The sequence below is a fragment of the Colletotrichum godetiae genome, assembly GCF_030913485.1.
Source record: "Colletotrichum godetiae strain CBS 193.32 chromosome Unknown BDP55scaffold_2, whole genome shotgun sequence".
NCBI lineage: Eukaryota > Fungi > Ascomycota > Sordariomycetes > Glomerellales > Glomerellaceae > Colletotrichum > Colletotrichum godetiae.
Genome location: NW_026851250.1, coordinates 1,873,945 through 1,900,796, shown reverse-complemented (window position 1 = coordinate 1,900,796; position 26,852 = coordinate 1,873,945). Strand labels below are relative to the sequence as shown.

At 54.2% G+C, this 26,852-nt stretch overlaps 6 protein-coding genes across 6 annotated transcripts; 3 read left to right on the top strand and 3 right to left on the bottom strand.

Moving 5' to 3' along the window:
• The first annotated feature begins 149 nt into the window (after positions 1-149).
• On the top strand, positions 150-2,373 carry BDP55DRAFT_141539 (uncharacterized protein). The gene is made up of 3 exons (XM_060565563.1): positions 150-362; positions 697-1,258; positions 1,314-2,373. The coding sequence occupies exons 1-3, from the start codon at positions 352-354 to the stop codon at positions 2,223-2,225; spliced, it is 1,485 nt and encodes a 494-aa protein (XP_060436480.1). The 5' UTR covers positions 150-351; the 3' UTR covers positions 2,226-2,373.
• A 3,190-nt stretch (positions 2,374-5,563) lies between these two features.
• On the top strand, positions 5,564-10,407 carry BDP55DRAFT_539367 (uncharacterized protein; the record flags this gene model as incomplete). The annotated part of the gene is made up of 10 exons (XM_060568026.1): positions 5,564-5,737; positions 5,844-5,978; positions 6,041-6,070; positions 6,128-6,192; positions 6,242-6,683; positions 6,740-7,112; positions 7,173-8,170; positions 8,220-8,363; positions 8,418-8,907; positions 8,957-10,407. The coding sequence occupies 10 exons, from the start codon at positions 5,564-5,566 to the stop codon at positions 10,405-10,407; spliced, it is 4,302 nt and encodes a 1,433-aa protein (XP_060436479.1).
• A 681-nt stretch (positions 10,408-11,088) lies between these two features.
• Positions 11,089-11,695, bottom strand: BDP55DRAFT_723214 (uncharacterized protein; the record flags this gene model as incomplete). The annotated part of the gene is made up of 2 exons (XM_060578714.1): positions 11,089-11,334; positions 11,531-11,695. 2 exons carry the CDS (start codon positions 11,693-11,695, stop codon positions 11,089-11,091), a joined length of 411 nt encoding a protein of 136 aa, XP_060436478.1.
• A 786-nt stretch (positions 11,696-12,481) lies between these two features.
• Positions 12,482-15,424, bottom strand: BDP55DRAFT_723213 (uncharacterized protein; the record flags this gene model as incomplete). The annotated part of the gene is made up of 4 exons (XM_060578713.1): positions 12,482-13,513; positions 13,566-13,835; positions 13,886-14,767; positions 14,819-15,424. The coding sequence occupies 4 exons, from the start codon at positions 15,422-15,424 to the stop codon at positions 12,482-12,484; spliced, it is 2,790 nt and encodes a 929-aa protein (XP_060436477.1).
• A 1,020-nt stretch (positions 15,425-16,444) lies between these two features.
• Positions 16,445-19,082, bottom strand: BDP55DRAFT_643985 (DNA repair protein/CtIP). Its single transcript, XM_060573549.1, has 2 exons — positions 18,711-19,082; positions 16,445-18,654 (listed from the first exon to the last, which is right to left on the bottom strand). Exons 1-2 carry the CDS (start codon positions 18,796-18,798, stop codon positions 16,583-16,585), a joined length of 2,160 nt encoding a protein of 719 aa, XP_060436476.1. The 5' UTR covers positions 18,799-19,082; the 3' UTR covers positions 16,445-16,582.
• On the top strand, positions 18,899-19,411 carry BDP55DRAFT_141317 (uncharacterized protein). The gene has a single exon (XM_060565562.1). It carries the CDS (start codon positions 19,039-19,041, stop codon positions 19,336-19,338), a length of 300 nt encoding a protein of 99 aa, XP_060436475.1. The 5' UTR covers positions 18,899-19,038; the 3' UTR covers positions 19,339-19,411.
• The last annotated feature ends 7,441 nt before the right edge of the window (positions 19,412-26,852 follow it).

The following is a 26,852-nucleotide window of genomic DNA, read 5'->3' as shown; positions in this document are numbered from 1 at the left end:
CATTTCGTCCTTGACCGTCAATCCACGTCCAGTTCCAGTGGCCCCGTCCCAGTCCGTCACCGACCCCCCAAGTCCCAAGTCCCAAGTCCCAAGTCCCCCAATCCTCGCTCCCGCTCTCCCGCCTGTCCGCCCCACGAGGGAAAAGCCATTTCGGATTCGCGCAACTCGCCGATTCCATCGCGAATCTATCGCGAAACACGGTACCGCGGACCCATTCTCCATCACTTTCATCACGACGATAATCGCATCAAATCTTGCGATCAAACCGAGACTTCGCACCGCCTATCTACCATCCCCGCTGCCTTTGAATCCAATCCATTCGTTGTGCGCGCGCGCCATTAGTCGGTCACAATGGGACTCCCGTAAGTTTCTCGCCTACCCCTGCGGCTTTCCTGGTCGCGCTGCATTACCTTTGCCTTTGCGCCTGGCCTGTGGGACGCTGGCTCAATCTCGACCTGCCAGTCGCATCGCGTAATCGCATCCGCTTCCACTCCAATGCCTCCATCCATATCCATCTCGTTCATCACAAATCCTCCGCATACTTTCGTTTGCGATTCGTCGACCGCCTCCAAAGACTGCCTCGGCCACGTCGTCGCCGCGGTCGCTGCCGAGTTGTGTTCCAGTCGCGGTGAATGCACACTGCTTCATACCCTGGCCTCGCATTCCATCACTAACATCACATCTCCCCATCCGCAGACTCTTCATCGCTCCCGTCGAGTCAGATGTTCCCGCTCAAATCGGCGACAAGTCTGCAGCTGCTCGGCAGCCTCGCTCTACCATTCGCCGCTCCCGCCGCAGCGTTGACGCCCGCCCCTTCCGCCGTCGCGCTGCTCTACTCCGCGATAACTACCCCACTCCCGGCCCCGAACCTATCCCGCGCGCCCGGTATCCATGGATCGAATCTGGCCATCCTCCGCCTCCCGAGGCGTACGTTGCACCCCCCTCGCGTTCGACTCCTCCAGTGCCCGAACGCCGTAATCCCGCTGCTGAAATCATCGAACGTGTGAACGAAGCACGCAATCGTCGACCTGACAACAATGAGCCCAGCGAAGCTCGCCTGATTTCCATGTATGGTGATGAATGGGTATTGAACCGCATGCCCAGGCTCTCCAGCGGGGTTACCGTCACACCCCCGACCGGGGAAGAGGACGCCAACTGGCAGGAACCCGACCAGGCTCAGCTTGAGGGCTCATCATCATACGCCGACTACAGAGAGCGACGGAGATTTCGTCGGGCACAGCTCGATCGCATGTCAATGGTAGGCATTTTTGATTGTGACTCCGGAGTACGCTGTTGACTGACATACCAAGTAGCCCGCCCCGCCAGTTGCAGCACGCTTTGACCGCAGTCCCGAGCATGCAACTTCCGCCAGGTTTGCAGGACGTATGCGTAGACCCGACTTGGAATCGCAACCGGATCGCGCATCGTCCCGGCGCGTACGCCGGATTCGTCCGTTTGGCCACTTGATCGAGGCCTCTCTCGCAGACGGCCTTGGCGACCGTAATAGAAGCATCAGCCCTGATGAGGATGGCGTCTGGGATACACTGTTGACCACGTTGACGCCCGACCCGCAGCCTCCCAGTGCTGGCTCGTCCTTCGCTTCGGCTTCGGCTTCCGCCTCTGCCTCTGCATCGCAATCACAGAGCGCTGGCGCATCCTCTCGCACGTCTGTAGACAGACCCGAAAGGGCTGAGGAGTCTACCGAGCAACCTTGCGAATCCGGGCTTGACAACTCGGATAGTGAGGGCCACGAAGACTTGCACATGGGAAGGGGCTGGCCTGATCACTGGTCGATGAACTACCCGTCCAGACACCGGCGATTCGTCTCCGACCTGGACGCGAATGATCCGAGCAGAATATCCTACGTTCGTGGGGACAGGGTTCCGGGAGCTATGAGGGCCATGAGTAGCCGCGACATCGAAGAGATGCGAAGTCGTCGGCGACTGGAGCTCGCTCGGCACTACAGGATCGCGACTCGAGATCCCACTCCGCTACCAGAGCTGCTCGACCACATTGTCAGAGATTCGAGCGAGGAATCACGCGATGCAGGCGGCCAGGGGGATGGCGACGGTGACGCAGCCCCCCCGAGCCGCACCGAGTCGTCCAACGACAACGCACTGGAGGGTATGCAGGAGATTGTACGGCATCTCGCACGGCGACAAGACATTCCCGATGAGTGGTGGGCAGGTGCTGGGCTTTCCCGGACTCTGCCAGATGAATCTTGAACCGCGCACGATTCGCCGGGCTACGATTTTCTACGTTTAATAAGAAAAAGCGAAAAAGCCTGGGAAGTAAAAGAAGCTTCCCAAGGCATGATGTTTGGAGTATAACGGCTATAGGACCTGCCATTGGGAGGCAGTCAGGGTTCATTTTGGGGTTTATAATGGCGCCATGCAGTTATCTGGGCGGGCCATCTGTATAATACGTGTATTGAGATGGAAGCGTGACGGTTTTGAGATCGATGATAACCGGATAGGTTCCGTATGGGGAGGGAGGCCTGCGAGAAACCCATGGTGAAAAGATGCAGAGGATCTTTGCTATTCGAGGCGAAGAATCATCAAGAGAAATGAAACGGCCGTCGGCCACATTTTCTTTCCCGAGGAGGCTCTTGTTTATGTTGATTGACGTGCCCGTGGTATGCTTGTTAGCATTGGACGTGAGTGAAGGGGTGAGAGTGGGTAAGAGCAAAAAGTGCCAATGGTCATGTTCCCCGTGTCTCAGTCGCAGAGAGTGAGGCCGCGAGGGGGGCATGTTGATGTCTCTGCTGTTTTCTCTTTTTGGTCATCCGACTGGTGGATCTACGGATCTACGAGCCTATACGTTTCTTAACTCCAGAGGGGCGCTCAGGAATGTGTCATGTATCTAATCTGAAAGGCTCGTGTTGTGTTGTTCTGAATGGTCGTTTATACCTACCTGTATTGGCTGCATGCTTGGGGAGTGAGATGAGATGAGACGGGATGAAATATCAAAGAGGGAATATTGGCTGCCAGGAGGAAGGTCAAATCATAAGGATGATCAACTTAGGTATGTATGTACTTGAATCAAGTAGGATCGTGAACGGACAAAAAGGCGTGGTTCTCCGAATCTGGTGTAGACGTTCGCGGCTGGGTGTCAAGGTAAGGTAAAGTATACATTGGGTAAGATGCAGGTCGTCGGGCTGGCCACTCACATGTCACGAAGCCGGGCGGCGTGCCTTAGTGTGTTTTTGTTCCCGCGCTGATCACCATACCTACCTCACCTCAGGGCAGTCCACGGGTGGGTGTGCGGACGTGTGTGAGCGAGCGCGGCTAGTGTTCGCTCTCCTGTCCCCATTCTTCCCCTGTATTAATACGTGGACGGTTAAGGTAGGTGATTACGGAGTACTTTCATAAGCGCTTGGATGGGGGGACAAGGGATTGATTCGTACGGATACCCAAGAGGAGTGATATTCGGAGTAAATGCCATGAGGAACTGAGAAAAAAAAAAAGACGACGTCAGGTAATGAGAGGGGGACTCGGTGGCCCTGTCGCTGACATGGGGGAAGGTAGGGGTAGGTATCCGTATTACCGTAACGGGGGTATGTTGATCTCGTCTAGACGAGACACTGTCACGCCGTTACCACGGCGAAGAGCGATTTCTCACAAAACAATAATGGATTGCGGGATGGGGTGTGCATTTTGTAGAGGACGGGGTTTCTGCGAAACCTGAAGTCACTCAAAGGGTTCAAGAATGCAAGGTACATGTCTATCCGTAGACGCGTGCCATATCTGGGGAAGATCAGGAAGGATGGAAACGTGTCTGTGTAAGACGACTGGAGCGCATTGACTTTCGAGACCGAGAAGAGGGGATTGGCAATGGGCAGCCCCAGAGATATTGACCTAGCACGCCTAGGTTAATCAATGTTCGGTGTGCATTTCCATAGCTAAGGTAGCCAAAGCGAGGTGACGATATGAGAGAGGAACAGGATTGAAACTCGGGTCGTTCTTTTTTGGTTGTTTCCAGTTCAGGTCGGGTGCGTGTTAGCGCGCTGGCGGAGTCTCTGGGGGGCGGCGTGCGAGAGCTTCTAGCGTTGTTAGCGCGAGAAGTTTGGAATGGGATTCAATGGAAGCGTGCCCGGATTGCCCAAGCCTCGAGGTTGTCCCACCTGGGCCCCGCCTGTTCCTCTGCACCGATGGCAGCCGGCCAGGGCCAGTTGTGAAGTACACTAATCCCAGAGCGCGGCCAAGACATGCCGTCACACTGCATCGATCTGTCTTTGCTGGGGTGGGCGATTGTAATCGTAGTACCGTAAATAATGGCGAGGTGGTGTATGTGATAGTGACTGGAGAGATGGACCTGAAGCCTTTAAACCCGTGCCTGAACGGATGACCTGGGTAAGGTAGTGGTGACTGGTGAGGTACCTGGGTGCATCGCTGCCCTGCGGCTACCTGACCACTGATGGCACTCGCCGGCTCGCCCATTCGCCCACTGGACCTTCCCACTTGTACAGCGAAGTGCCTTGGAGAGAGCCAAATGCGGTTGCGCGCGTCAGCACCAGCGAGTCGAATCTCTTCAGCTTTCATCTCCCATCTCCCGTATCATTTCTGGCCCGCGCGCCTGTAAGTGTGTGTACGGTGTGTGTGTGCGTGTAAAAGTACCTAATCCTAGACTCACACATCACCTTTCACAAAATACATCATTATCCCCAAAGCTCCAGCTTCAGCTCAGAGAGAGTGTGTGGTGCCGACACTTCATCTCGTGTGTCTTGTTTTTTCTCGTTCGCTTTTGTCTGTTGATGCCCACATCCCACCCCCGGGAACCCCTCCGACATCATCTTTGCCAAACCAACCCACCACCCACGACTTCGCCGCCCGTCCGCCGCCCAATTCCCGTCCGCTCGTTTACTCGACCTTTTGCACCCAAACCCCTCCACCGCTCCCGACCAGCAGACCGAACGCCTCTGACCCGATCGACCGGCCGTCCTTGACGACTGCAGCGACGACGTGAAACTCGATAGCGGAGGGCATACCGAACTTCTTTTGTCCCTCTGCCCAAGTACGAATCGCGGAACGGAGGCACTAGCTGGCTGGCCTTTGCAACCTCCAAGGGTAGCCTACGACACCCACGATTATTTCTTTGTGTGTTTCCGCTGCCGTCATTTCCCACCAGTCTGGGCCTCTCACATTGGGGAAATCACCACCACCAGCCGCGCACCCGCCCTCACGTCACCACCCTCGTTCGACTGGGTTTCTCTCTCCCCTCCCCCCGCCGCATGCCCACCGACATTTTCATGGTCTAGACAATTACCCTACCGTAAACTGCCAAAGAAGAACGAAGCCCGACGACCGAGAACCACGACCCCGAACTGCATCCGACTGGCATGCCGTCCTGCTGCCGGGCAATGTGCAGCGCGCCCTCACTTTTGCCGTAATCGCCGCTCGCTTGACCTTACGATCCTTTTGCTCGGCTACTTTAGTTTGAGAAGACCAGGTCCTTCTTCTACGGAATCGCTTCTGCTTTGCGACGGTTCATGCCGATACCCTCGAACACCGACTACAAGATACCTGCCTCGTGATTGCGCCAGGCCTCCCATCCGCCGACCACCATGCCCAATCCCTCGCCACCGTCGTCGGCCTCGTCCTCTATCGAGCGTCAGTACCACGTAAACGGCAGGGCCGCCGTGGTCGCCTCCCGCGAGAGGGGTCCAGGAACACCGCGCAAGGAGAAACAGGGCCCCAGAGAGAGCTCCGCGCTGCAAGACCCGGGTTTGAAGGATTATGTGCGTATACCCGGCTCTGAGGACTCTCCCTCGACGTGAAGATGGAGAAAGAGGAGGGGAGAATGATGCTCGAGGGCCGCAAAAGCTGACAGGTTCCTTCATACAGCGTTTGGGAGAATGTCTCGGCAAGGGAGCCTTTGGATCCGTCTACAAGGCTTTCAATTGGGGAACGGGCGAGGCCGTTGCGGTCAAGCAGATCAAGCTTGCTGATCTGCCCAAGAGCGAGTTGCGCATGATTGAGGTATACTTTGCCCTTCGCTCGCTTGCCTTGTCGGTGGGATACCGAGACTGACATCCTTCTAGTCTGAAATCGACCTTTTGAAGAACTTGCATGTAGGTGCTTCCGACTAAAGAAAATGTACAGGGCGCTTGAGCTGACGATGCTTGCAGCATGACAATATCGTCAAGTACATTGGTTTTGTCAAGTCGGCAGATTGCCTCAACATCATCCTCGAGTAGGTTGAGCTCTCATTTCATCCGATCATCGCTGACACATCGGCTCAGGTACTGCGAGAATGGCTCTCTTCACTCAATATGCAAGTCATACGGCAAATTCCCCGAGAACTTGGTTGGCGTCTATACGACACAGGTCCTGCAAGGACTGCAGTATCTTCACGATCAGGGTGTTATCCACCGAGACATCAAGGGCGCCAACATCCTCACCACCAAGGACGGCAAGGTCAAGCTCGCAGACTTTGGAGTTTCGACGAGCACACTCGCAGGCGGGCAAGACAAGGAAGCACAGGTCGTTGGCACTCCCTATTGGATGGCACCAGAAATCATTCAACTTTCTGGCGCAAGTCCTGCGTCCGATATCTGGAGTGTTGGCTGCACGGTCATTGAGTTGTTGCAGGGCAGGCCGCCGTACCATAATCTCGCAGCTATGCCCGCGCTTTTTGCCATTGTCAATGATGACCATCCGCCATTGCCTGAGGGCATTTCGCCGGTTTGCGCCCCGAGCCCCTATTCTCCGTCTGGGTTTGTATGACTAACACGATTTAGGCGTCCCGCGACTTTTTGATGCAGTGCTTCCAAAAAGATCCAAACCTAAGAGTCACGGCGCGAAAACTTTTACGACACGCATGGATCATCGGATGCCGAAGAAGCGATGCCCCCGTTTCCAAGGCGCCAGCTAATTTCAGTCAAGCTGTGGAGGAAGTAAAACAGTGGAATAAGGCTCTCAAGTCGTCCGAAAGCTCACTTAGGGCGTCCACCGGTTCCGACAGCGGGGTTCCGGGGATGCAAGGTCATCCCGGGTCAAGATACAGCGCCAACGAACCACTCCGACCGAGCCTGATCACTCAGCCCAAAGGACCTCTGGCCCTCGCGAAACCGAGACGGACACCTGAAGCCTTTAGGTCTCCGGAGCTTGCTGGTAAGTATTCCTTTGATGCGGCTTAGTTCGATTGAGGATGACATATTGACTTGCTAGTAGATGACGACAATTGGGACAACGACTTCGCAACGGCCATCTCACCGAGCGCACTGCACTTGCCTCACTTGAAGCCACAGGACAACTTTGGCGGGTTGCTCTCCGCAGATAAGCTCAAGGCATTTGCTTCGCTCACGGATGCTCGCAACGACTCTGAAAGTTACGATGACGACTTTGAAGGAGAATTGTTGACTATCAAGGGGCCGAGGCAATTTACAGATTTCGAATTCCAGGAACAGACACTCCGTCCGACGCCTCGTAAGAAGAGCGACAAGTTCCCAGAGCCGATGAAGCAGCAATCGCCGTCCAAGCCAAGTCCGCGAAAGGCTGGCCATGCGAGAAACCCGTCCCGTCCCAAGTCTCCTGTCAAGCCGCAGCTAGGCCCCAGCAAGTTTGAGATACCAGCTCCCCCAGACCTGGCATTCAGGGAACAGAACACAGAAGACTACTCGGATTTGTTCATGGAAAACGATTTCAACGATGGTGGACTAAACCCTTTCATCAAAAAGGTCGATTCTCCTCAACTATTTCATCCTTCAGATCTCACGAGCTTGCCTCGTTCGACACAATCACCCGTCCCGGGAAGCTCGAGACGACCACCTAGCGCGAAGCTGCGGCCTTCGGTTTTGCCAGATCGGCCCATGCGAAGGACGAGATCATCGATTGAGATTCAAAAATTTGCCGAGGACGAAGGCGACGAAGATTTCTCCGACATTTTCGGGCCCGAGGATGCAGTCACAGAGAGGGAGGAGAGCGATCGGGGCTCGGAAGATGGCGGCCTCATGGTGTTGTCCAAGTATTCCAACAATTCGTGGCTCGGGGACGACGAGGATGAGGATGATCCATTTGCCTCAATGGACCCAGGGTGGGACGAAATGGACCTGGAAGCAAACATTGCCAGGGACAGACACGCCAGGCTAGCAGGCAAGGTGGAAGAGCTCGTACGGTCTTTGAAAACGTCGGAAGGCGAGGAAAAGCTGTGCGAGCTGGCTGAAGACTTGGTAAGTTTCATGTCTTTGCGTCCAGGAGGCGTTTTACTCACGTGCGTAGCTCGCCCTGCTGTGGGAGAACACCGAGATCAAAGATCTCATTCTCAGTGCTCACGGCCTGTTGCCGATTTTGGAGCTTCTCGAGCCGTGTACAGTTAAGAGCAGGCAGCAGATGATTCTGTCTCTCTTGAAGGTCGTCAATACTGTACGTAGCTTACTCCTTGCGATATGAGTTGGTGTGGTTCTAATGCGTCGACAGATTATTTTGGACGATGTCGAGATCCAGGAAAATCTCTGCTTCGTTGGTGGCATTCCAATCATCACCAAGTTCTCGGCCCGGCAATACTCCAACGAAATCAGACTGGAAGCGGCAGCTTTTGTTCGGCAAATGTACCAGACGTCCACTCTGACCTTGCAGATGTTCGTCAGCGCTGGTGGTTTGAATGTTCTAGTCGAGTTTCTCGACGAAGATTTTGATGATGCTCGAGACCTCGTCTTGATTGGCGTCAATGGCATCTGGAACGTCTTTGAGCTTCAGGGCCCAACACCAAAGAACGACTTTTGCAGAATCTTTTCGAGAAGCAAGATTCTCTACCCTCTTGCTTTGGTCCTCCACAGAGTCCTCGACGAGGAGGGAGAAGACGAGCTCTCCGAACTGATAGAAGGCCGGATCGTCAACATCTTCTACCTGTTTTCTCAGGCTGAGAATTACGTCAAGGAAGTTGTCGCGGATCGACAAGTGTTGAAGAGTAAGTCTTGTATCAGATACAATGATGTTATCAACTAACAACTTCACAGGCGTCCTGAAGGATTTACGACGAATGACACCAAACCACCAGATCACGATGCTCAAATTCATCAAGAACCTTTCCATGCTGTCAACGACGATAGAAACGCTGCACACAGCTGACGCCATCGAGTTTTTGATTGATGTTCTTGGCTATAGCATGAAGAAGGGACACCAGCACTTCCGAGAGATCTCCAACCAGGTCCTGAACACCCTATTCAACCTCTGCCGTCTGAGTAAGGAGCGACAGGAGGACGCTGCTGTTGGTGGCATTATCCCTTTGCTGATGAAGATTATGAACACCGATCGTCCGCCCAAGGAGTTCGCATTGCCCATACTGTGCGACATGGCACACTCGGGAAGCAAGGGTCGTAGATACCTCTGGCAGAACAAGGGCCTGGACTTTTACGTATCGCTGTTGGCCGACCAATACTGGCAGGTCACAGCGCTGGATGCTATTTTTATCTGGCTTCAGGAAGAAACGGCAAAGGTCGAGAGTCACTTGCTCGACGGCAAGTTTACTGACGCCATTGTTGCCTGTTTTCACACAAACAAGCTCAACTCTTTTGATGCCAACCTACTGGAGCCCCTGTTGAAGCTCCTCCGCTTGAGTCCTTCGATATCAGGCTCACTAGCCAAGCCGGAGATGTTTGCTGGCATCGGCCAAAGACTAGGCCACAAAAAGGCCGTCGTACGGTTGAATTTACTCCGTCTAGTCCGCAACATTATGGACGCATGTGAGCCGGAGATGCTGGGCATGGGCAACGGAAGCAGCTCCCTGAACGTCAAACAAGTCAGGTCTCTGTTTGATACGATCCAAATGCTGGCGGACAAGGACACTGCTGTGCTGGTTCGCAACCTCGCGTCTGAACTTGTCAAGTCGCACAACGAAAGCGAGCTTTATGACATGCCCTCGGAGAGGAAGGGCTCTTCTGGATCGGTAGCGTCCCGACGCTCGGGATCCGGACCCAGACGGAAATCGTCCTATACCCCGCCCGGACTTCACCATGCCATGTCGATGCCCGCCACACCGACGCAGTCACAGTCCCGCCATCACAGGCTGTCACAAATACCACCAGGGTCAGGCGGCGCATACATTGAGGTCGCCGCCAGTCCGAGACGGACTGCGGTTCAGGAGCGCGAGGCCATCTTATACCGCCCGCGCAGCAGAGATGGTGTCACGAGCATTCCCAGGCGGGTAAGCGGCGAGATGTCGTCAAGCATGCCTACCGGGCCATCCTCGGGCAAGAGCAGGCTGCCTCGCCACTCATTTGCGAGACCCAGCAGCGCCTCTGGGCAGCCTCCTCTAATACGATCCGAGAGCTCTCTGTCAAATAAAGAGAACGTCAGCAGAAACACGTCCGCCGTGTCAGCTCCCGCCGCATCACCTGTCCTGCCAACGAGCATGGCCAACAAGCGGCGAAGCAGAGCTCCAAGTTCGGACGTCAAATGGTCGTCATAGTAGAGGTCATAACATTGCAGCCATGACCGGGCTGCACTTTCATTTTTCTTAACCCTTTTTACTTTTCCAGTTTTGCATGTGCGGGTTTTCGACTCGCAGGGCTTGGGCAAATGATACCTCGTGGGTATACACACGGCTGGCTCGGATGGAGGAGAAGGAGGCATGAATTTATAACGTTGCACACGTTTTTCTTTTTTTTGATATGAGACGAAGGCTACCATGAGTCTATTTATGTTCATGTTGAAGCGGGGAGAAGAGAAGAGACGTGAAGCAAAAAAAGGGGTCCACGCTAAAGATTCCCTATGTAAACGTTGGGTTTGACAGAGGTAGTAAAAAGTCCTCTGGTACTCTGGGAGGGAAACAAAATCTTGTTGTCTTTTGTCTTGCAACTCGGATCATGAGAGGGAGCTTGTTTTTTTCTTTTGAGCTCCCCTGCGATAGCGGATGGCATTAGAAACAAATTCATGGCAAGCAATTGCACCCCCTATTCAATGGCTACGGCCGCCTTGAGTTTTTCCGTGTCTGGTCTAGTATCCTGTGGCTCCAGTCTCTTGTTTGCTCATTCATGATGAGTTCCTTCCGTAGAGAACAACCACCCCGCCGTCATCGAAAGACGTGACTGACCATCCTTCCCGAAAGGAACCTTCTCTTCGAAATTGTGTTATACCCTCGAGAGGTTTCTTAAACAAGCCACGCATCACCACCAAGAACCTCACTCCACAGCTGTCCCTCGGCCCTCTCGAACCCCTTTACGTCCCCGACGTCGGCAGCGCCAAAGTTTCGTCCGTGGAGATGGGGGAAGGCGGAGGGGAAGGTGCCGGAGGGGGGAAACTCCCATTTCATTGAGGAGGCGAGGGGTGCGTAGGGGAGTTTGAGGAGGTGTAGGGTTGTGGTGGTTGCGAAGAAGAGGTTTGCTGTGTTGAGGACCTGTTGTATTTGTCAGTTTTGGTTGTTTTCATTGTGGGGGGGGGGAGGAAAGGGGGAGCTTGTAGGATGAGTGTGTGTGTGTGTGCGTGAGAGGGGGCGGGAAGGAATGAGAAAGAGGGAAGAGGTGAGTTTGGGGAGTGAGATGTCATATTGGGGTATGTGAGAGATAAGCTAGAGAGCAAGAAAAGCATCATACCTGCTCCGCCGTACTCAAGTGAATAAAGCCGTCGTTACGATCGAGGTCCGAGAGGGGGAACTCAGTTGGCAGCGGCGAGGGCGGCGCCTCGGGGACGATTTTGTAAATGTATTGCGGCTTTTGCGTCGGTTCGGCAATTTTTGCGTCCTGTACGGGAGTATTCATGTAATCCTGAGAGAGGTGCTGGATGGATGTCTATTGACTGAGGATGCTGTGTGTGGAAGAGGAATGTCGACTTCTGAGCGGGTTTGTGCAACTCTCCTCCCGTAAGAAGTTCGATAAACCCCCACTTTCCTCTTCTGGAAGACCTGAGCTCCGGCGGGCTTACACCTTGGGTGGGGGGGATCGGAGGCATTTCTCATCTCACATGAAGCACCGAGCGGATAAAAACCACAAATCGTCATCAATGGGGTTTTATTGTTACAGAGACCTCCCGGTCCGTGTGTCCTATCTCATTGATCCATTTCCACAACCTTTTACCCCCATACCTTTCTTCGTACTCCGGGACGAATAACCACGCCCCAAAGACAAAAAACCGACCGCCCCTACTCACTCACTCACACCTCCTAGCTTGGATCACTAACTGTCGTAAAGAAGCATCTACAAAATTCTGTAGATGACTAGTAAACTTTTGCTTTTTTCCCTCTCTCTCTCTCTCTCTCTCTCTCTCTCTCTCTCCCCCTCCCCCCAACCCTCCCAGAGATGCTGAAATACCGCTTCGAGTGTGTAGTCAAATTAGATTTGAGACAACCATAGCACCACCAGCCGTATCCTCTCTGTTCACTCACTTCCTCCCCTTTTTCTTACTTCGTAGACTTCAAACTCTTGCTTGATATAGCTCAGTCTGCGCCTTTTGAAGCAGTTCACCACCTCTCGTGCTCATCCCCACGCGCGCCTATCGACGCGACGGTTTCGGTTGAATGTTGGGATCCCAGACTATCTTTTCACCGGTCAGACTCGCTGGTAGAATAGCAGGTAGGCAACCTTGTTGTCCTTGATGTTATCCTTGGCCGGCTTGCCCTTGGACGCCGTGCCATTGCCGTTGGCCACGGCGCTCCACTTCTTCTCGCCGCCCTTGTCACCACCCTTGGCGGAGGTGGTGACCTCCTTCCAATCGTCGCCCTCGTCGTCATCTGCCATGGCACCGAACCGGTTGGTCGACGCATCACGCGAGGCAGGACCCGATCGGCCGGTGTCCTTGGCATCCTCCTCCGCACCGGCTTCGGCCACGTCCTCACTGCGGACACGCCGAATGATCGTATCATCCAGGCGGATCCACTCGTTTTCGTCTTGCCTTCGCACGTCCACGGTGTAGTGACCACCGTTGGCTTGCTTGCCGTGGTGGTAAACGACACCGATGAGCCTGTACTTGGGCATGCCGGCACCCTCAGAGACAAGAGCGTTGCGTCGTCTCTTTGAAAGAACTTCCGCCGGAAGCTGCAAGTCGAGAGGATATCCGACCTTCTTGCCAATCTTGGTCGTTCCTTCGGTGTCAAATTTGAAGCGCTTCAAGTGTAGAATGAGAATCGGCGGCAGAGTCTCGATCAGGGTTTGCTTAGTCATAGGAGCAGCATCGCCTTGGAGTCTCTCAGGTACTGTCAGTCCCTTTATCGCGTCAACAACGTTGTGAATGTACGGAGCACCAATGTCCAGCTGAAGAGATTGGAAAGGCTCGGTAGTCACCGAGTCCTTCACACCGGGACGGCGAAGCTCTGATCGATACTGTCCACTGAACAACCGAGTGATGGGCGTCGTCGAGCTGGCCCCGGACGAGCGCGTCTCGACTGCTCTCTGTCTGGACCCAACCTCAAACCATCCATCTGCACCATCGTTTGACTCAACAACGCTGGCGGCGGAGGATGTAGGCCGGGTTTCGGCGGCCCCGTTGGTAGAGCCACTCGTGGACATTACCTGGGCGCATTCTTCGTCGATGGCGTTGAGAATCAAACCCAGGAACTCCTGAGCGTCTTGCTGGTGTCCACGCTGCAGAAAAAGGTTAGCGACATGTAAGAAAATGAGTTATGAAATAACATACTCTCATGCTGGCAAACGCCGGGAGAGGCTGGATGGCCTTGTATACAAACTCGGGAATGAACGAGTCGCCGTATTGCTCCAGCTGCTCGCTCTTAAGCTTCCGGCGCAGTTTCTCGACTGTTTCAGTCGAGTCGATGACCCGGAACTCCCTCATAAACATAATCATGGCATCTATGACGGGCGTGTCGCTCTTGAACTTATGCACAGCCTTCTTGCTGACCTGATCCAAAAAGTTGTAGAATGGTGCGCAGAAGAGAAGAACTTGCAAAACCTGACCTGGAATTAGCACAATGCTTGGCTGTATGGGCACAGGATACTGACTGAATTCATGTAACACATATTGCCGGTGTTGATCAGGCCTCTCGGCTCGATGAACTGAACCTTGGCAGCATTGCTAACGCGGAAGTCCTGGATGGCAGATGCGAGGGAATTTGTGTTTCCTGCGGAAAACACGGGTGCGCTTCCGTTGACAACACCATCGCCATTCGTGGAGACACCATTGGCCACCGCCGGAACAGCAGGGCCGTTGGCAGTGGGCTGCGCTTTGGGAGCAGCTGCCGCGGCGGCTGCGGAGAACAGTCCACTCCATGACTTCGGCGCCGCCTTGGCGGGAGCCGCCGGGGGAGTGTCGACCTTCTCTTGCTCCGCACCAGCAACTTCCGTGCCCTCCGCTGCTTCAGTAGGCTTCGCCTCCTGAGATGCTGCTTGCTTGGGCTCTTCTGCGGGCTGGCTGATGCTTGCTGCCTTGGCTTCCTTGGGACTGCTCCTCGGGAGAGCTGGAACGACTGGGACAACAGGAACGGCGGGCCGGGACGCCGACGCGCTGGAGTTGCTTGTGGTGGGTCTGGCGCTGTCCTTGGGTGCCTCAGATGCCGGCGCATTCACCTTCGGGCTACCCATGTTCGAGACGCTAGTTGCCGACCTGTCGCTCTCCTTAGGAGTTTCAGACGTCAGGGAGTCTGCTCTCAGGGTCGCGCTCTCAGAGTCGGTGTCCTTGGAGCTCCAGGGCGCCGCCTTCTTAGAATCGGTCTTCGCTTGGGAGCTGTCTTCCGCGCCGCTTTTGGTGGCCGACTCCAGAGCGCCTTCGTGCTGCTCCACAGGCAGTGTCAGATTCTGGGCGTTCGCGCTCATCAATCTTCTTCGTCGTCTTGACTTGGGAGCCCTTCTAGGGAACGGTGCTTGGTCGGGCGGTGTCCAAGGGAGCTTTCTTTGCTTAGCTACGAAGCCAATATGACTAGGATGTGATCGACTTACTGGTGCGCGGAATTCCTTTGCATCTTTGGAAAGCTCTGGACTCTGAGGAGCGGGGGCAGGGGCGGGGACAGGGGGCGCCGCTGCCGGGTGGAATGGCTCAGCGAAAGGCGTGACAACTGATGAGGATACGACCGAGGACACTACAGAAGGTGTGACGACTGAAGGCTCTGGCGTAGGTTCAACGTGTGGAGGCGGGGGCGGAGGCGGCGTCTGGATAGCGTTGGCAGCAGGTACAGGAGGCGGGTGATACGGCGTTGACAGAGCAGGCGATGGTTGCGAATACGGCTGTTGAACGCTCACGCCGGCCATGGGTACATATTGAGGTTGAGGCATTGCCTGCGGTGACCGCACGTAGGGCTGCTGTTGCTGATAGTGCATGTAGCCAGAGGGCATGCCTCCGTTCTGGTATTGATGCGGCAGCTGATGGTAGTACGGCGTCGGTTGAGCGTAGGGGTTCATGTAGTTTGGATACATGGGCTGCTGCTGATACTGTTGATACTGCTGGTATTGCGCATACGTCGGTTGTTGCTGCATCCTCCGTCTGTTGCCTCCTCCGGGACCACCACCCATATCAACTCCTCCTCCTGGCCCTCCGCCCCCCGGCATGGCTTGCCCAGCCGGCAGATGACGATTGTTCATCCTGCCGGCTTGGGAGTCGTGTATTTGCAGTGATCGTCCACGGCTGGAACTATCACTGCCTTGAATCTGCGGCTTCCTTCAACACGGTTGTCGGCGCGTTCGCAATGGAGCGTCGACAAATTGGTCGGAGGTCGGTTCGTGTATCGAGTATTAGATTGTTTGATCGTGTGGGATGCACGAAGGGAATATTTCCAAACGCCTTCAGTCGTGCGTCGCTCTCGTGAGGGTTGCGGGGAAAACCGTTGGGAAGAAAATGGGCCCGACTTGAAGTATTGCGAATGAGCGAAGGTGGGAAGAAATAAAGTGAACAAGTCGCTCGCCACAGGTGATTAATCGCGCAGAGACGGAGGGACGAGCTGCGATGAAAGGCAGCAATGGTGAAGGGTCGAGGATTGGCACGGGGCGACGGCTACGAAGTTAGCTGTGCGGTTGCTTCCAATGGAGATGACAAAAAATTAAGCCGCGCGCGGGAGAGGTAGAACCGTAAACCTGGAGCTAGCGGGCAGCGGGCTCCGGGCTTTGTTGGCGCAATGCGATTGCCTGAGCCGAAGCCTCGCGCACAGATCACTATTCGATCATCGCAGGCATGTATTGGCTCTCTTCTTCCGCAATTTGCCCGAAGTCGGCCCCACTGTAGCTGGCTTGACCGGTGAATACCTTCGAGGCTCCAGGTGAGCTCGGTGAAGCTTGGTGAGCTTACCTGCTTGGCTTCTCATAGGGTATGCCGAAAGGGGTTACCATTACATGATACCTATATTTCTGGCATTCTGCTCACGGATCTTGCAACAAGCTCCGGCGTGTCCCGTAGCACTGTGCTAGGTCAAGACCTCGTCTCGCTAAGACAGCATTCACTCTTCCGTGTCCGGACGGAACTCGAAGGCTTCACGGCCTTTGAGTGATCCATAGCTCGAGTCTGCGCAAAAGCTTTCCGGCTTCTTACTGGTGTTGAGGCCTGCTTAATCTTAGTCATTCACTCCTCAATATGAAGGGCACGCCAGCTCGGCCTTGACTCTATTTTGAAAGTCCTGCTACGACAACCCAGTCTGTACCCAGACCATCAACATCTGCTGTTGAAATCAAAACGCTCCTATGCACCTCGCTAAGGATCCATCCTCGACAGCTACCTCACTCGTCCTTGAAGATCCAGCGTCCTCCTCCTCTCATCGCTTCCCGATACCGTTCTTGGACCATCTGCTTCTCCCTCTTCTCGCCTTCTGCCCTCTCAGCCTCATCCTCCTGCGTAGTAGGGAAATCCGCGTTCCAGAATCCCGGAGGAGATGGCCTTCGAGCATAACGGTGACGATGTTTGCTCAACTCATTCGCAAGCTGCCATGTCTTAGCTTCTATCCACAGATCTTCTTTCTCCGCCTTGGACATCCCCAAAATGACGGTGATTCTGTCACCGAGATAATCCTCAAACAATTTGGTGTCTGCCGCCGGAGTTCGCTCGACGTTGTTCTTCTGGGCTAAAGCCATGGCGCGGAATTGTGGACCACAGCAATTCATGTCTGTACAGCCAGGTAAGCAGGCTCTGTCGTCTCTGTTCCTGACCACTTCTGAGAATGCATAGTCGGAACCGCCGTTGAACTTCGGGTTGACCTTGAAGTCCTCGAGACGCAGAGATGAGGCGGGCTTTGATCTTAGTGAACTGTTCTGGGGTGACAGCTGTGGCCCAACCGTCGCACGATTTCGGGACTGCCCGTGGGTTATGACAGGCTCCATGTTCTCTTCGTGCTCCCTTTGATTACGGGGAGCTCCCATCGAAAACTTCTCCCGGCGTTCCTTATTGAATGGCAATTCCCGACGTTCAGGGAATTGAGGTCCATTCTCCGCCATTCGCCCTGTATCCCGGAGACGAGGTGCTGACCGTACTATGGCAGGAGCCTGCTCAGGAGACGGTGCATTTAGCAGCGTGCTCAAGCGGCCAGGCGGTTGCGGAGTGCGGAAAAGCCCTGCCGGCTCTCCACGACCTGTTCCATCATAAAAAACCCCGTCCTCGGCTAGACTTCTTATGCCTTGGGCGAGTCCTTTCTTTGTTGGCTTCTCCGCGGTTTCGAACTCACAAGGGCGCACCAGACGAGCGTTAGGATTGACCGGTGTTAGAACTGCTGTTGAATTGGATATCCTGGCCGTGGGCTTGTTGGTGTTGTCCGGCCTGACAAAGACAGGTGCGGCCGCCTGAGCTCTCTCCATGTCAAGTTGACCAGGCGTGGCCAGGGCATCGGCCAATAACCTATTCTTCCGTGGCGTGCTAAGTCTCTGACCGACCTCATCCAGATCCATGCTTTCTTGCTGAAGCTGGCTGGTGACAGTGTCCGTAGCAAGATTCGAGCTCTCTATCTTTATTCTGCGTCGTCCTTGTTGTTCCGAGGAGGAATCAGCGTGCTTTCTCTTGCCCACAAGGCGCTCGGAGACGATAACAGGACCGTCAGAGGAGGGCTCTGGTTTGATGCGAATGTCTGAATCCGTTTTGGCGGTCTGTCTCAATGGCGGAAGAGTGACAGCATCGGCCTCCCTACTACCCCCGGTCGTCTCTCCCTCCGTCGAGTCTGAGGCAGGCAGATCCTGCGTCTCTACTCCATCTGACTGTACGGGAGCTCTTTCGGCAGAAGATTGTCGCAAGGCCCCCGAGTTGCTGGGTGTCGTTAAGATACTAGTCTCGGGATCAAGCGTCAACCTCGAAGTCAAGTGAGCGCGCGGCCTACTTTGGTCTGGAAGGGCTCCTGTTGTGTACGCCGCAGCATCAGCGCCATCATCACGTTGCTCCAGAGAGCTTATCTTGGCCTCCAACTCCGTCGCATAGTCTTCCCATCTCTTGATCTCCTCCTTCCTCTCGTCCCTTCTCTTGTTGAACTCTGCCTTCAGGATTCTGAAGTTCTGATCCAGAGCAGTGTATTTCCGGCGTAGCTTGTGGCTCTCCCGTAGAACATTATCCAGATCGCCTCCACTTCCAGAAGCCTCTGTAGACGCAATGTCTGTGTTGGTGGCTTGGTCGCTGGTCACATAACTCGGCCGAGGGCTTCCTCGAGATGACTCGACGGATCGATTTTGCTGATGGATTTGGAGAAGTTTCCTCCTAAGCTTTCGGTTTTCCTCCTCCAACCGATCAACTTCGTTAGAGCGAGATCTCAATATTTCAAGCTCTTCTGCGAGAAATTCGCGTGATCGATCGCCCTCTTTAAGCCTCTGCTCGATCTCTGTTGAGAAGCTAGTATCACATTATCATTACGTCAGGGTATCTACGAGCACATACCGTTATCCAGTTGCTTGCTAACTGTTTCACGCAATACTTCGAAAGCATCTTGGATTGCTGCCCGACCTTCTGGCGACAAGTTCTCCATGATTTACGACAGCAGTTCTACCAGGATACATGGAAGTCTGCTTGTGGTTGTGCGATGGTCAGTTGAAGCTGGGTTTCACGTGGGTGCGTGTGACGCCAAATTAAGACGCGCCTTCCCTGAAGCGCGTCGTGCCAAGACATTTCCAGGTCGATCTACGCGCCACATTTTGGTCTGTGCAAATGTGGCTGATTCACCCCAATCAGCCACTAACAGCAGCTTACTCTGCTCCAACACCATTTTATGCAGAGCTCCTCGACCAGGGTTTCTGCATCTCGATTCCGAACTGTACCTTATCATGCAATCTTCCGAGTTCTGGGAGCCCTATTTTCTATTTCTTCTTGCCTCGCAGCTCCCGATATCACTACAACTTCGGGACGACCTAAGTACGAAGGCCGGCGGTCTGATTCTTTGCACCTTGCACCTTGCAATGGAGACTGCATCGGAGCCACTGCCGCAGTAAGAAGACCTCGGGCGGGGCGCAGGATGGAAATGCAGAGCAACATGCCTTCGGTCAATTGGTACGGCTGGAATGGCTTGTGATACGGATACTGGTGGGCCTGCACGGCTACTCCGATATATCTACGGATACTTCTAAACGTTTCAAGGCTAATAAGATTGAAGACACTTTCTGGCCAGTGGGCCCCCCCGAAGTTCCCCACGGACTACGGTCGTCCGGCCCGGCAGCTCTTCAACGGTCACCGACCCTAGCGAATGATCGTCATGGTAGACTACAACATGGGTTGATTCGCCGACCACAAAGATGTCTTGTAAGTCTTGTTTCTGACTCTGCAAGAGCTCGGTGGAAGCTCAAATTGGCAATGCCGGGCTTCATATATCTCTCGCCCCTCGACCTTGCATACTCGCAGGAACACCGGATCACTGATCACTCTGATGACCACAAAGCGCCACGTTTACAAGACCTGAATTATGGGAAAACGACATATCACAGACGAGGCCAGACGCACCACCTATCTGGGGTTGAGAACACTTGCGGGATCTTGGGCAAAGACATCTGGTGCTCAGCCTGGCTTTCGCGCTGTATTGACTAGGGACAGCCCAGAAATGCTCTCAATACCACACGCAGGAACGCAGAGCCAAGCTTGGAGAAGCATATCGCACGTGGCCAGTGACTCTCCCTGCACGGCCTGGTTATCAACTTAACATGCTTGGTGTTCTGCGACTCACAGAAGCTACAAATAATTACTAGCAGCCCACAACACCACTCGCACCCGATACCTATTTGGTTACAGCAATCAGCGGGACTCTCAACGCCTGTCAATGCCACGTCTCCGCTCGAGAGATATGTGGCAGACAATCTAGCGGACAAATGCCGGTATCCATGAGCAGGCTCCATTGCTGGTCTCCGCGCCGCCCCTATGACTTACGGGCTCTCCTGCATACTGCTGCGGTGGTTTGTGGTTACATGCCGTTCTAGCGTCTTGGGTCGCAGGTGCGGCCTCGAAGAGGCCAGTGGTCCGGTAGAGACTCCACACAAGTCGCATTCGAAAATGCTTCACATTTGCAGAGATGCAGTGGTGCCGTCATGTTTTCCCGGCGTCCGCCCATGGAGCTGATTCGGGCAGGTCGCGACCATCGCCGCTTCATTTCTCGGGTGACAGGTCTGCGCACTATGCGCCTGGAGCCCACGAGGTCCACGAGGAAGCCCGTTTGCTGCGTCGCAGCGGTTGGACACAAACCGCAGTCAACGATACCTAGCTTGCAGCTGCAGTAGACATGGGTTTAGTTGCACAGTGCACCCATTTCGTTGCGCGTTTGTTGCGTAATGGCTGGCTAAGCGAGAGAACATTCGATGGAATATCGGTGCCAACCAACAATTGCGGCGACAACAGGCACAAGCGAAGACGGTCGAATTGAACGTCGTGCGGAAGACCAGTACGAACGGGTAGGCCAGGACATGTTTCTTGGCAGTTGTGCAAGCGTCGCGGATAAGGGAAGGGTTGCCGGCGTAGCAAAGTACGAAGCGAAGTGGCTGTCGGTTGAAATGGGTGACCGGGTTCATCCGGTCTGCGTGACTTCACAGGCCCGGGCGAAAAGCTTACCACCAACCTGAAAGGGAAGACTGGCCGAGATTGAACGCGGCAGATCTGACCGGACCGGAAGTGCATCTCGATGGAACGAACCAATCCTCTGCTCTGGTTCGCTTGGAGGGCATGGCTAAATGCGTTTCCGAAACTCGAGAATGGAATGAAACTCGTGGGATTTGTGCGTTTATTCCTCCAGTGAGATATCACGAAATGGGTTCCGAGGTGAGTAGGGGAGTGGAAAGGACGGAGCCGATGATCAAGGCTTTTTGTTCATTTGGTCCTCTCTCTTCCGTGAATGGGGTTTGCCTTTCGATGAGGGGACGCTGCCGATCTAGAGGGGCCGTCCAAGCCTCGGTTCGGTTTAAACCTACCCTGATGGCATCTCCGACAGGGCTGTTTATCAGCCTGTGCCCTGGAGGCTGGAGCAGCGACAGGGCGACAGTCGAGGCAGATGGTTCTTGATTCGAAGGAAAGAGCTGCGAAGAGACACCATGACACGGGAAGCTTTCTGAGGAGCATCTTCGAGTTTCGGTATTCCGCCAATGATCTGCAGCGGGCTTACGAGCTTCATGAAGCTAAGGCTGGAGCTGGAGCTACGTAGTAGAACCACGCACACACCACTGACACCAGCAGTGCGAAGAGACCACAGTGAGGCATGTGTCATCCCACGGACGCACACCCAGCAACACCAACGAGTGGCCAGGCCAGGCCGGGATCGCGGGGTACGAAATTGAGGCATATGTAGCCGACTGCCCAACACAGGGTTAACAATACGCGAATTAGAGGCATACAAATGCAAAGAGTGCTCATACGGTGTAACCTCAGGTTGATTATTCAGACATTACATGAACAGCCAGAACATCCTACAGGCTACGGCTCGAAGCAGCACTTACCAGCGACGACTTCACACTCGAGGACAAGGTGAGCCTTGTCTGATTGACGACACAGTGTGAGCCAGCGTATCCGCAGTGTGCGAGATTCCCCCCTCTTCCATTCTCACCTCAGGCTCTGCAGGCTGTAGAGTGCAGACTGCATGAGAGGGGCAGGAGCTGCGGCAGTCTGGCAGAGGCAGAGGCTTGTGAGACGGGGAACTTATCAGAGCCCGCTCATCGGGTGAGGTGGGAGCGTGAGTGAGAAACCACTGAGATTGAGAGCCTGAGAGGAGCATGAGCATGAGCAGCCCCTCATCACACCTCACCCTCCTCGAATGTCAGGACAGGGAGAGATGCAAGGGACGGGAGCACAGTGGCACGAAATCAAGGATTTCCGACCCCTCGTAGGGATGGAAGGGGTTTAGCGAGGTTTGGGGCATCGGATTTCACAGTGCCTTGGGGCCTTTGGGTAACTTGGGGCCGGGCCTGGCCTGCCATTTTTGCCTGCCAATGCTGCCATTTGACCTGCCTCTCGGCGATTTTTAGAATCTTACACAGGGGTACCCCACCTGCCTGCCTTCGACATGCTGAATTTTCTGATTGGTATTTTTGTTTTCCCCATGGCAGAAAAAAAAAGTGTCGAAAAAAATGGAGGGGCAAAAGTGAAATACGGACTGCGCGAGGACAGCGACGGATGGTGGGGAGGAAGGGAGGGGGGGGGTCTCACGAGTAACTCTAGCAATTCACTTCATTCGATCGACTCAAGCAAGAATGGAAGCAAGTAAAGGAAAGCACTTTACTTTCACCCTGACCAACCCGGTCTGGAGCATCGACGATGGGAATTTGAATTTGTAGAGTCACCTGCCTTTGAGTTCACCGTCCCTGGAGTTTACGAAGAAACGGGCTCGAAGTAAGCGCTTCCATTGACCCCCGACGGCTTCTTCTCTGTTCCTCTTAGGCGCTTTCCCCCCCATCGGAAATGTTAGAGTTTTGTGTCCCGTCCTGTCCGGCCTTATTGGAAGGTTCTTTAGGCTATCAAGAAACCCGAGCTTCAAGTGTCTTCATCTCAACTTCTTGAACCTTCGTTGTTATTGGGGGGGGGGGGGGGGGGGGGGGCAGCACCCAAGTCTCCAGGGAATACCTACATAATGTGGTATGAATTTGACCATAGCCCTTGATGGCAAGCCGGGTTGCTTCCTGACGCTGCATTGGTGAGGCAAACTGATAGCTGGTGCCCCCTTTTGCCTGGCCTGATTTTGCCCAAAGGTGTTCCAACTGTGTCATTGTGCCCTAGTATCTGAAGCTGACAGACGGCACAATCTCATCTTCGGCTATGGGAAAAAGGCGCCGGCGCGTGTCGGGCATTTGGAGGCTACCTTAGGTTATTGGAGCTGTATTGCTGTAGCTAGGCACAAGCATAGAACAAGGCAGGCCAGCCACGATCATAGGTGTATGAGGGGAACGAGAGATGAACAGGCACCTAGTTGGGATACCGACTCGTCAGATGTGAGGCAGGTAAGGTATGTCACAACCGTATTGACTGACAGTGATATAGGTGTATCTGGTCTTGTAAGACGTGACATGGAAGTAAGCTGGTCAGGTTTATATGACGCTGGTAATGACAACACTCAAGGGCATCAGCTGAAGAGTACTACGGCAAAGTGTACTGAGAGTTGAGGTGAGGTGAATGCCAACTGTGTTAATCCGTCATACACACGCACACGCGCACACACACTCATCTTCATGGGCACTTCCCGTCACCAAGTTGCAATCAAAACACAAATGCCGCCTGCCCGGCCCCAAGCCAGAAAGCCCAAGGAAAGGCCATAAGGGGCGCCCAGAGACGGGCTCTTCCCCTTATGAGAAGAGACTTGCCTATCTGATTGGTGCCTCGGCGCCTGCCCATCTACCAGATTTTCTTGGGCTCCACAAGGCGGTCTGACAACCCAAATTCGTTGCCTTTTCTTTTTTAACCTTGGCCACTCCCTGCCGCAACGACCGCTTCCTTCCCCTTCTCTCCCACAACACAAAACCACCACCACCCATCGCAAACCTTGCAAAACCACTACGAAAAAACACCCCTCCTTTTTTTTCCTTTCCTTTCGAGCAGAGATTTTTTGATCACGGCTCGATTATCCGCCCTTCTTATGTGAGTATAGCCTCTTTTCTTGGCCGTCGTCCATAGAGGGGGGAAATCCCCCTCCTTTCACCAATTTGGGATATAATCATTCACTCGACTGGGATCCCGTCATCGACATCAACAAAACCCCTCCAGAGCTTGCCAGCTGCCAACCACAAATTCACCTCTTGTATCTGACGAAGGCGGCGCACACGCACCTCCATCTCCAACTTCCCCACATCGCGCACCGCACACACACACGCGCGCACACACACACATGCCACTTGCCCCTCCCCACGTCAACCACATTGCGACGAGCCATCTTCGCCTCCCAGATCTTTTTCCCTTCTCACACGAAAAGCTTGGCTCAATTCCTCCCCTCGACAAATCTCGAATCACCTCATCGACCTTGCCGTTATTCTAACGTCTTTCTTCCAGTCCTAAACAGTACCGTTACTACTCCTCACCAACCCAATATCAATTGCAATGGATTTCCAGGGATCTGCCGGCGCCCCCCAGGCTCGCACCTGCTTCACCTGTGAGTAGCCTTCCCAGCTTCAGCGCTCCTCCTCCCCCCCCGTCTCGCCACTTTTCCAACCTACGCGCTGCTTTCATGCTTTTCAATTTTTCCACTTTCGTTTCTGTGGGTGGCTTTGGATTTCGGTATCATCTGCGCACCTTATTCCGAGATTTGGTTGCCATTGGTTCACCGAGGTCTCACCGCTTCCACACTGAGCTTCTCTCGCCTGTCATTGGTGGCTGTTTCATTTATGCAGCTTGCCTCTGGGCCCCTTATGTCCGAGTTCACACTTCTGTGTCCACCGGATCTCGAGGTTGCTGGCAAAAGCGGGCGCTGAGAGCTCTATCAAGCAACTACATGACTTTTCGAGTTGGTGTTTGGTGGGGTCTTCTCAGCACGAAGCTGGAATTATCACTTGAAAGAAGGCCTGGCAAAGCATTCGCATTGGTGTAAATGCTTTGCCAGCTTCGCATTTCCGGACCAGATCTGTCAAAGAAGCCGCGTGTATGCCCTTACTGCGTCGTCTTACTGACTCTGAGCTGGCGTGCCAGTGACACCTTGATCCTGCCTTTCCCCCAAACCTCCCTACAATTTATGAGCGCAAGAGTCTAACCAGAGATATTTAGGCGGTGCTGCTGGTCACCAGGTACGACTTGCTGGAGGATGTTACGATGTCTAGCTTCCGACTTACTGACTCTGTGTAGGCCCGCGAGTGCCCTAACCGTGGCGCCGCCAAGTGGTACGTTGGCATGATCTTTTTTTTTACCGGGTTTGCTCCATACTAACTTTGACATAGCTACAACTGCGGCAGTGAGTTTTGATGTATCTGTGTATTGCCGACGAGATGACTGATTGACGTTCGCTCTAGACGAGGGTCACATGAGTAAGTTCTTCTCAGGATATTCATGAGATCGTTGACTAAAATGCTTCAAGGCCGTGACTGCCCCGAGGGCCCCAAGGACACCAAGTCCTGCTACCGCTGCGGCCAGGCTGGCCACATCAGCCGTGACTGCCCCCAGGGAGGCAACGTCGGTGGCGGTGGCCCCTCCAGCTCCGAGTGCTACAAGGTTCGCTTTCCTTTGCCCTGACCGCGATGTCTCCTGGTACTAATACGATATAACAGTGCGGTGAGGTCGGTCACATTGCCCGCAACTGCCCCAAGGCTGGTGGCGGTTACGGCGGCGGCGGCTACGGTGGTGGCTACTCCGGTGGTGGTGGCTACGGCGGTGCCAGCCAGAAGACCTGCTACTCCTGCGGTGGATACGGCCACATGTCTCGTGAGTGCTTGGGATGCTCCCCGGATGACCACCTTGACATTGCTAACATGACACAAAGGCGACTGCACCAACGGCTCCAAGTGCTACAACTGCGGCGAGAACGGCCACTTCTCCCGCGATTGCCCTAAGGAGTCTTCCGGAGGCGAGAAGATCTGCTACAAGTGCCAGCAGCCCGGCCACGTCCAGTCCCAGTGCCCCAACAACTAAGTCTGTGATGACTATCGGTGATGAGTTGTCTGCCCTCCCGGCAGACTCGGTTTCGAGACAGTTCGACGGCTTCGAGGCCACCGTGGCTCACTTTTACGATATCAACTAGGCATTGCGGACGGATGCTTTGTACATTTCCTTTTTCTCCACGTCTTTTTTCGTCTTTTCTTCCTTGCTCTCATGTTCTCACGGCAATCAACTCTGGGACTCGGCCCGCGGAAAAGTTTTACACGGACAACGGCATATGAATCACGGCTTTTTCTTAACGCACCAAGATACACCTTTCGCATTGGGTCCGTCAACAACCTCGGCAAAATGCGGGGTTTGGTTCGGATCGTTTGGATGACGATGGCACAGCAACGCAAAAGGGAGACACAAGCTTTTGCGCTGAACCTCTTCTCTGGTTTTTCTTTTTACGAAAAAAAAAATAACTAAGAGGAGGGGGAGTAAGCAGGCAGAGTGGGAGGGCCTCTTTTTTGTGGGCCGGAATAGCTTTCGACCTCTGATAGACTTGGTCTTTCGTTGCATCTTGAGCAGTCCAGGGAAAGGAAATGGACTCTCAAAAGTAACGAACGATCTGGGCAGTGTGGGCCGTTCTAGGCGGTCATGGCTGTCGTTCAGGGCAGGGAATGGAAAGTTTGCGTCGTAATCTCTTGTTTTCTTTTGCTCTGGTCCAGTGTCTGTTACAGTGCCCGTGATGTATGCCCGTCGTCCGTCTTGATGAAATGGTCTAACAGTCCAAGCAGGGGGCTACGGTCCTAAGTCAGAAGGTCTTTCTTCTGCCCACCGTATGAGATGGGGGACGTTGACGACAGAAAGGACAAATGTTTCTGAAACTTGGGGGTAAGCGCGTCGTCCCAACGCTGGAAAGTCTCCCCGTTGTCAGACTCCGTTGGGTAAACTTTGGACGCCCGCGTTTGGTTTTTGACATCCGTGCTGAGGTGTTGTGGGTGATCCAACCAAGTATGTACATGATGTTCCTTGGTATAGTCAATAGCCCGCCCCCATCGGGGT